This window comes from Raphanus sativus, chromosome 6 (assembly GCF_000801105.2).
Source record: "Raphanus sativus cultivar WK10039 chromosome 6, ASM80110v3, whole genome shotgun sequence".
Classification (NCBI taxonomy): domain Eukaryota; kingdom Viridiplantae; phylum Streptophyta; class Magnoliopsida; order Brassicales; family Brassicaceae; genus Raphanus; species Raphanus sativus.
The window spans coordinates 47457785-47467172 of record NC_079516.1 but is presented as its reverse complement, the minus strand read 5'-3'; the positions used below and the strand labels follow the sequence as shown (position 1 = coordinate 47467172).

Genomic DNA, 9388 nt, shown 5'->3' with positions numbered 1-9388 from the left:
ATTGCCTAATGAAAAATGATTTAGAATGGTCTTACGTGTTGGCAGGGTGTTCAAAACCTGATATTATTTATATTTGTAGTTTTTTTTTTTTTTTGTCAAAATGTTAATTTATATTTGTAGTTGAGAGTTTGATCCAATGTATCTTTTTAATGAAGGACAACCTTATATTCAGCACCACATAAAGTGCAGAAAATTCATGATTTTTTTTCTTTTGCTTGGTGATATATATGCACGATGGATTGCCAAAAAAATAGATAGTAAAAATGGAACCGAGAAGGATGAGAGTAACAATGGATGTTTAGAGCACTATTATCGGGCTATCTTAGAAAAGTCCTTAGCCATTATTTGGCCAAAAATAAATCAAAAAAGTCCAATTAAGCTAAGGACGTCCTTAGCTTAGATACATTTTTTCTCGTCCTTACGAGCCATGTGGCATCTTCTTCTCTCTCCTCCCCATCTCTCTCGACGAAAATTGATCAATTTTCTTCTCTTCACATCTCTCTCTGTCGCTTTCCTTGGCTACTCCTTTGTTCTTGATCGATCCTTGGCTACTCCTCTGTTCTTGACAGGTCTCGGAACGTGGCAGTCTGATCCTGGTCTTGTCGGAAACGCTGTCGAAGCCGCCGCTAAGGTTAGTCGTCTATCACCGATCACTGACCATTAAAGTTATAGTCTTTATGGGCTAAACTCTGATTCTCTCTTACTATGCAGATCGGCTATCGCCACATTGATTGTGCTCAAATCTATGGCAACGAAAAGGAGGTAGAGCATTAATATGTTTTGAAGCTGTTGAAGGTGACCATTTAAATTTCAATACTTTCTTCGAGCTTCTTGATTTCCATTGAGTTTAAACCGCAAAAAGTTACGATTTTGGTTATGATTTGTGCTGTGTATATCACAATGGGCTGTCTTGTTTGATCAATACACGGACTATGTTCTTGTCATTAATCAAAATTAGTTGTCTGTTTTGCCACTGACAAAATGAGTAAGGTTTGAAGTTAGTTATGTTTGTTTGAACTTGCAGATGTCATGACTAAGGAGAATATTGCTGAGCCAATGAAGGATATCAGAAGAGCTCTCCTTGAAGCATATGTGAGTTTTGTTTGTTCTGTTTTCTTTTTTCTCAGCGTTTTTGCAGTATAAAGGTAATTTTACTCGCTTGGACGTCGTGTAAACAGGTGAGCCTTCCTGTTGTTAGAAAGTTTGTTCAATCTGTAAGTGACCAAGCCGTTCGAATGGGTGTCATTCGAGGATTCAAACCAGATCAGCAGTTGGTCAAGGTAACTCGCAATGAACCAGGTTCTTAATTTTACCCAGGATCTGTGATCATTTGTAACTTCTTCAATACAAATTTTCAGATTGTACATGATGAGCTAGTGAAGGTGATGGGTGGAGAAGTATCTGAGATACAGTTTGTAAAGTCAGGTCCTACAGTTATATTGCTTGCTGGACTCCAAGGAGTTGGGAAGACAACAGTTTGCGCTAAACTCGCTTATTACCTAAAGAAGCAGGTATGCTTTTTTGAAGATCTTGAAGGGATTGTTACTCTCTGTCATTTATTATAACTGGATCATTTTGCATAGGGAAAATCGTGTATGCTAATTGCTGGAGATGTGTACAGACCTGCTGCCATTGATCAACTCGTCATCTTAGGTGAAAGGGTATTGTAAATTGGACTTTTGAATCATCATGTGATGATATTATATTCCGTTCAAAAAATGTTTGTCCGATGATCTCTTTCTGTCACAGATTGGTGTGCCGATATATACAGCAGGAACTGAAGTAAAACCTGCAGATATAGCTAAGCAAGGTCTAAAAGAAACTAAAATAAATAATGTCAATGTAGTTATCATGGATACTGCAGGAAGGCTTCAGGTAATCTTGTTATCACAAATCTGTTTGCAGCTTTTAGTCATGGCATTGCATCTCTGTGACAGGTAGACAAAGGGATGATGGATGAGTTAAAAGACGTGAAGAGATTTTTGAACCCCACTGAAACGTTGCTAGTTGTTGATGCCATGACTGGACAAGAAGCTGCATGTAACCTTTGTGCATGTAGACATTTACTAAGAGACAATACAAGTTTCTACCAATAATCTTCAAAAATCAAAAAGTCCTTAACCTTTGTCCCTAACTTAAAAATACTAATAAAATATGTTAAGGACTTTTATTTTGTCCCACCAATGAGGTTGCTCTTAGAGCAGACGATACAAACTGATATTATAGGTCAGACCTGTCGGATGATAGGAAAACTGAGATGAGTATGGATCATGCATACACTATTTATCCATAACCTAAATAGAGTTTACGCTCGTTCAAAAGAAAAAAATAGAGTTTACGCATTGAGGGTATGTCTTTTTCAATGAATTGAATACATTTATGCTAGAAATTTTTGTGACTATAGTTGCATGTTGTTAAAAAACTTGGTGACACTTGTTACTTGTCAGTCCAGCAAAAAAAAACTTTTTAATGTTCGATCCACATGTATGTGTTTGACTGTTTGCTGTGTTCTTTTTTTTTGTCGGCTTTCTGTTATTTCACAAATCGAGAAATGATTCATAATAATTCTTCTCATTAATATTTATAAGATTAATTAGTGGTCAAGGCATGGGATAGACTTTTTGTTATGGGATAAACTTTTTGTTATGGGATAAACTTCACATAACATATCGGATCCGAATCATGCTAGCTGAATAACCTTATATAAATTTCCGAATTAATCTCGGTTTGATTGAGGTAACCGGTCACCAGTGGGACCGGCAGATGTCTCGGAAAAAGACGAAAGAGCTGTTCCATTTTTATGTTTTTTACACCAAACACTCTACCACTTTTTAGTGCCGTCTTCATTTTCTCAACGCCTTCTTTATAGATGAAGAATCTTAACTTTCTTGTTTCACCAGAATAAGTCTATCTCCGTCGAGGGAAGTTCACCTCTTTTCGTCCTCTCTCTCTCTCACTTTTGAATTATTATGTCAGGGGACTCTGCAGTGTTGTACAATGATGAGGATGTGCCTTTTCAGAATCAATTACTGGCAATAAGAAATTTGAACTGTTTCTTGGTAAATTTTCCACTTGTTTATAACTCCATCTTGATGTTTGCTAATATGACATTTCGGTGTAGTGGCCCGTGCTATGTGTTTGTTTTAGAGCCTCGGTTGCTGTCTCAGTCTGAAATTGTACAGGTTGGCTGGTCTTTTCGTTTCTTTTGCGGTTGCCAAGATTAGGTTGACCGGTGAGGAGCCTACTTTTAGGAAAGATCGAAGAGAAGAATTTTACCAACGAGAAGTTGACTTAGTGGATAAGACCTTTGGGTCACTTAGTTGGAGCCTAAAGGATCATAGATTCGTTTTCCGTTTGGAGAGGTCTGTTCTTCCAAGAAAAAATAATAATTTAACATGGTTAGAATTTTGCCCTAAGGAATGCACGGATCTTTGGGCCTGGAACCTCCTATTCAGTTGAAGAATTTGGCTATTACTACAAACGTGTCAATCTTGTGAGAAAGTTACCAAAGCTTAAAGAATGTGAGCTTTGATTCGGTAAATATGAGCCTGGGTATTCTGGTCCCAGCAAAGTTTGAGTTCCTGACAAGACGTAAAGGGTAGTTTTTTTTTTTTTTTTTTTGTAACTTACGTAAAGGGTAGTTTCCATTTAATTGCAGCAGGGCGATATTTGATGATAATGTGATGTCAACTTGTCATGGTAAGGATTGAATGATGATGCGATTTGTGACTTTGTAAAGTTGACACGCAATAAGCCTATCAATGTCCGGTTCATAGAGCTTATCCCTTTGATGGAAATGTTTGGAATGTAAAGAGAAACTTGTGCCTTACGCATATATCATGGATGATAATGTGTTAAACGAAGAGTTATCTTAATGTTTAGCCCTTTTGAGATTCGTCGACCTTTCTTTTGAGCATTTACATGATTGGTACGTCTCCAATCCAGCAGAATGAAAGTTAATATCAATACCGACCAAAAAAACTAATATCAATACCCACCAAAAAAACTAATATCAATGAGGATTATACCAAATAAACAGACTAAATTGTTTTCAATGTACATGGTACAGCTTAAAATGTACATACATAGAGTACTGACCAATTTTACATCAATATAACGAATCAAACTGAACAAAAAAAATACGAAACAAATTTTCCAAAAAATAATGATAAAATAAGGCTAACAAATTAGACATATGTCTCTAAAATAAAATTTAAATAATGATCATATATATAGGTCTCTAAGATGGTGGTGATGATGTAGCTGCTGTTGTTGCTGCATCATCTTGTAAAGAAGACGAGGCAAGAGAAGAAGATGAGCCATTAGAGGAAGGAGACATCTCGCCGCCGGCAGGCATATCCTGAAGCGCCGCAAGAATCCGGCGGATGCTGACGGACCTCGCCGGCCTAAAACTGTAAGCCCTCTTAAAGGATTTTGATTTGGAGAAAACCCTCGACGACTTAGTGAGGATGAGATACACCAAACCTTGTACAAGAGCGAACAAGACCACCTTCATAAACATAGTTTCCAAGCCTCCTTCCATTTGTTGTACTTGTAATAGATAGAATACTCGATATGGAGATGATATTAAAAAAAACGCTTCTCTTCTTTCTTGGATGTGTGTCAAGATTTGAAGATGAATCTTAGATTTGTAAGTTTTAGCTCATGCAAAAGTTGATTGAATTTATAGAGGGGAGGGAGCCTTGCGTATTTGACTAAAGGCAGAGACGTGGAAGTAACGGACATGATATCGTTCGACCTTATCCGGTCAAAGGATAGGACACGTTATGTTTTGTCTAGAATATAACATGAAAATTCAATACTTTAAAAGTTGAATGAAAAAAGTTTTATCATTATAATAAAACATTAGCGAACTGCACAACAAAATTGTAATCAACAGGCAAAAGTTGAATAAGTTTAAGAGCATCTTTTATTGAAAATATTTCATAAACGTTTTCAACATTTAATAAGACAAGATAGTATAAATTATTATTTAAAAATATTTAAAATTAAATATTGATATGTTTATGCACTCACACTGATTTGATTTGAAACTCATGTTGAAAAACCTCTATTAGAGATGCTTAAATGTTATCAGTGGTGGATCTAAAACTATTATTAATCGGGGGCACAATTTTTTTTAATAACTACTTCATTTAAATATAAAAAAATCATAATCAAAAATACTTTACAAATTTATCCTACGAAATTCTATATTTTGATTTTTTTTTACTATTATTTCATTTGTTATTTTCTCAAACAATTCATTTTTTAACAAAAAACAAACAATACAATCATTTAAAAATTGATCATGGCTAATCTTCACAATTTTCATTGCTGAAAAACATCTTTCAACTATAGTTATGATAACATGTAAAATCAAAACTAGTTTCAAAAATTGATAAATCCGAAGATTTGAAAATGTTTTTTTGTCTTCACCATCATGCATGCAAAATTTTCAAAATCCTTCAAATTAAAAATTTTCATCTTTCCGAATATTGATAAATAGAGAAACCTTGTTGATGCTTTTCAGATGTAAATGCAATTTTTCTTTTAGGTTTGACAATTTTTTGAATTAACATTTGTCTGTGAAAAACTAAAAAAAGTTAGCACAATATATAGTAGAATTTCTAAGTTCTCACGTTTACTTATTACATAAATCACATAAATAATTAAAAAATTGTCGCCTGCGTTTAGATTTCTGTGATTAGGAGAAAATTTAATTTTGTATTAGGCGACAATAGAAATCGATGCTCATAATATTATATTTACTGCATCATTTTCTTTAAGTATGGACAGGATCTTTGGTCATATAATTATATTTATTACTTGAACTATATATGTGGACACGATCTTTGGTCTGTCTATATTTAACTAAATTTTTTTTTAAGTAGTAGGGGGCACGTGCCCCCGTAGTCTACTGTGTACATCCGCCCCTGAATGTTATCCAATATGGGTAGAATAAGTGTTTTATTTTTTGGTTAAAGTTGTACTTTAATTTGTACATGTTATATATATATATATATGTCTACCAACATTATTTACAATTAAATATACCATATTGACAAATCACAAATTATAAGATGTTTAGTTGATAAAAACGTAACACACTGAAGTTTCTATTTATTTCTTAGTTTTAGAGACTATCTTATGACTTATGAGACATAATATTACTATAGAATATCACTGGCGATTACAGAATGAAGACATTCTCTACACTGTCCTTGTAAAGTGGGATGTTTTTTTTCGACAGTACAATCCATCCAAGTCGGGTGGTTGGAATTGAAGTCTTCGATAGCCTTAGAATATCCTGGCGATTACAGAATGAAGACATTCTCTACACTGTCCTTGTACATTCTCTACACTGTCGGGTGGTTGGAATTGAAGTCTTCGATAGCCTTAGAATTAATCAATGTCATCGTACTGAAACTGAAGTTTTTAATGTATTTGCTGTACTGAATTCATAATAGATAGAGTAGCAAAGTTAAAGATAAACACAACAAAGACTATTAAATTAATCATCTGGTAAATCATTTTTAGATGCACCAAGATCATTAAAATATTGCCAAAGCTAGAAATATAGCAAAGGGTAGATTCTTAATATCAGTATTGATAATTACGCTTTTGCAAAATCCTTGTTTGTTCACCCTCCATAAATGAACGAATATGCGGATTTTGTATAGAACTCAAGTCCAGCAGTAAGATCTTGTTTTCCTCTCCAATTTCTTTCAGTGCGTAAGTTTTACTTTGAATATCCAGAATCTGTTGTCTTTGTTCGTTTGTCTTCTTCAATTGCTCTAGAAGTTGTTTGTTTCCTTCTTCTATAGTATTAATAAGAAAAGATGTTTGATCAACATTTTCTCCTTTCAGTTTGGATTCTTCAACTCCAATTGGGTCTTGAGGTGGGCATTCCTGAACTCCAATTGGTTCTTGAGGTGGACATTCCTCAAAAATGTCATCATCGTCATCCAAGGCACATAGAATCTGGATTCTTTCAATGATCTTTCTATGGGCTTCCAAAACCTACCACCAAGAAATAAAAATGAGAAACAAGTGCGCCAGTAATTTGATATTCAAGGATGCCTCATAAAAATCTTGGTTTAAGACCTATAAGAACCAACGAAAGTGAAAGATTTAACAAGACATAATCTCCTATCAGATTCACCTCATCAGCCACTTCCGCTTTTAACGACTTCAAGACTTCAAGGAAAATAGCGTCAGTTTGATATGCCTTTTTGAGTTGAGCACTACAAGCAAAACTAATGTTGTATACTAAGACACAGAAAGATAGACTCCAACAGATATAAAACGGAGATCCGAGTGAACACTTTTCCATGAAACACGTACCGGTCAGCTTTGTCAGCAGCGTCTAGCAATGGCTGAATATATGTCTTGCTGTAGTGTTCATAAAAGCTTTGCATTTCGCAAGCATCACTACCCTTCTGCCTATCTGCACGAATTGTTTCATCCTGTCAAAGTTGAACAAATATGGTAATGAGACACATAATCCCCCCCACCATGCAGCAACGACATTATTGGTGATACTTGTTATATAAAAAGACAACAGCAAAATGAAACTAAAGCGAAGTATATAAAAAGTGATGATACATGTTCTAAGCGTTGAAGAAGCGCAGTCTTGAACTGGCGAACACCACGATGACGTGATGTGGGATCAATCTTGCATGCCTTCTCAAACGTATAAAACCGACCTGAGAAAAAACAACCAAGGAAATTAAACTTTTTGAAAAATCGTTTGACCAATGATCAATCACATCATTGGGAGATATTTTACATTATTTCAACTCACATAAGTAAGCAACACGGGGGTTACTAGCTTCTACTTCATTGGCTACACGAAGGATTGGTGCAAGCTCCACAAGAGAAGATGGCACCACTTCACTCTCCAGAAAAGCCATTCCGAGTTATCAACGGTTTGAGATATCTTCTAAATCCTCCCCAAAAAAATCTTGTACTTCCCCAATTCACCAGCAAGAACAAACTTAAAGAACTATATGAACTAAAAGAAAAGAGTTAATTATAAGCTCATGAAGGAGAAAAGACAGAGACTGCCATTAAATAGCGATCGGAAAAGAGAAGAAGAGACATAGATTGCTTATTTCCGAAGGAAGATGAGATCCACTCCATAAAATAAATCGATATCATGGAAAAAAGGAGTAAAAAAGCATTTAATAGTAAAAAGGAAAAGGTTTCGAACAGTCGAAAAAGGTTAGAGGTTAGCATAGGACGTGTAAAGCACAAACTTTATAACGAAACCGAGTCACCCAACACCTTGTTTCACAACCATCTTTTTAATTATCTATTTCCAGACACAAGAAGAGCCTGTATTAACTAAAGTTAACCTTTATATAAGTTTCGGATTAGTCACGAAGAAATAAAAATAAAAGCAAACACATAAGCTTCCAAAATCAAAACTTCGAGCAAACTCAGTGCTTAACGTTTAGAGGGAAAAAAATTAGTGCGTCATGATCACCTGAACGAGAGAAGGACAAAGAAACGATCACGGAGAGTATCCTAATATGACCTAGTGGCTCATAATTCATTCTGACTGCCCCACAAAAATCTCACTACCCCCACAATATTTTTGTGCTGTAGAAAACTATATGGCTTTAGAAGTATATTCATAATATCTTTAGTTTTCTATTTATTTTTTACACCTATATAGGGAATACATCTATGATAAAAAAAATTACACACTAACTTTACATAACAGAATTTAAAGTTACCATCCAACCAATCACCTCCATTCTCTAGTTATAACATTTTTCTATTTTTTTATAATTATCTAATAATTATCAATTATTCTATTAACATTTATAAAATTTTATTCTATTAATAGACTGAAAACAATAAACAGAAAAATATTTATAAACAGCAAAATATTTATAAGGATTCCACTTTTCTTTTAAATTTTGTTTTTCCATTTTCAAAATTTCAAAATATATGTTATATATATATATTAGTTCTTATATTTCCATGTTTATGACTGAATTAAAAATTATAATCTAAATTTATTTATTTTTATTAGATTAATTAAAGATTTTTATTTATTTTTTGTTTGTTATATAATTATTATTTTTGTAAATATAGTAACTAAAATATATTTTAGTAGTTAAATATATAATAAACATATTTTAAACAACAAAAATCAATCATCCAAGTTTTAAATATCATACTAGACAAACTCAAAACAACAAACATTCAAATTTCAAACATAAATATAACCCATCTTCAAAATGCCTATATTTCGGTAGCTCATGGCGACTAGACCCTTTTCTTCTGATCGTTCTCTCAGCTCTGTTTAACTGGTCTGTAGTCTGTAGATTAGCTTTTTTCTGCTTGGGCTCTTTTCATCGTCACTTTCTGTTAG

At 34.0% G+C, this 9388-nt stretch overlaps 3 protein-coding genes across 5 annotated transcripts; 1 reads left to right on the top strand and 2 right to left on the bottom strand.

Moving 5' to 3' along the window:
- The first annotated feature begins 385 nt into the window (after nt 1-385).
- On the top strand, nt 386-2184 carry LOC108837710 (signal recognition particle subunit SRP54, chloroplastic-like). 2 transcript variants are annotated; one of them, XM_056988720.1, is made up of 8 exons: nt 386-631; nt 712-795; nt 1025-1092; nt 1179-1280; nt 1359-1511; nt 1584-1661; nt 1750-1810; nt 1938-2184. In XM_056988720.1, exons 3-8 carry the CDS (start codon nt 1030-1032, stop codon nt 1958-1960), a joined length of 480 nt encoding a protein of 159 aa, XP_056844700.1. In that variant the 5' UTR covers nt 386-631; nt 712-795; nt 1025-1029; the 3' UTR covers nt 1961-2184. The 2 variants fall into 2 exon arrangements, with proteins under 2 accessions (XP_056844700.1, XP_018466234.2); XM_018610732.2 differs by having other exon boundaries at nt 393-631; nt 1750-1875.
- A 1832-nt stretch (nt 2185-4016) lies between these two features.
- LOC108811563 (uncharacterized) lies at nt 4017-4669 on the bottom strand. Its single transcript, XM_018583625.2, has one exon. It carries the CDS (start codon nt 4541-4543, stop codon nt 4241-4243), a length of 303 nt encoding a protein of 100 aa, XP_018439127.1. The 5' UTR covers nt 4544-4669; the 3' UTR covers nt 4017-4240.
- Nucleotides 4670-6453: 1784 nt separating this feature from the next.
- On the bottom strand, nt 6454-8133 carry LOC108811562 (callose synthase 1). 2 transcript variants are annotated; one of them, XM_018583624.2, is made up of 5 exons: nt 7808-8133; nt 7609-7709; nt 7348-7469; nt 7166-7247; nt 6454-7023 (listed from the first exon to the last, which is right to left on the bottom strand). In XM_018583624.2, exons 1-5 carry the CDS (start codon nt 7914-7916, stop codon nt 6604-6606), a joined length of 834 nt encoding a protein of 277 aa, XP_018439126.1. In that variant the 5' UTR covers nt 7917-8133; the 3' UTR covers nt 6454-6603. The 2 variants fall into 2 exon arrangements, with proteins under 2 accessions (XP_018439126.1, XP_018439125.1); XM_018583623.2 differs by having other exon boundaries at nt 7166-7259; nt 7808-8132.
- Nucleotides 8134-9388: the final 1255 nt, after the last annotated feature.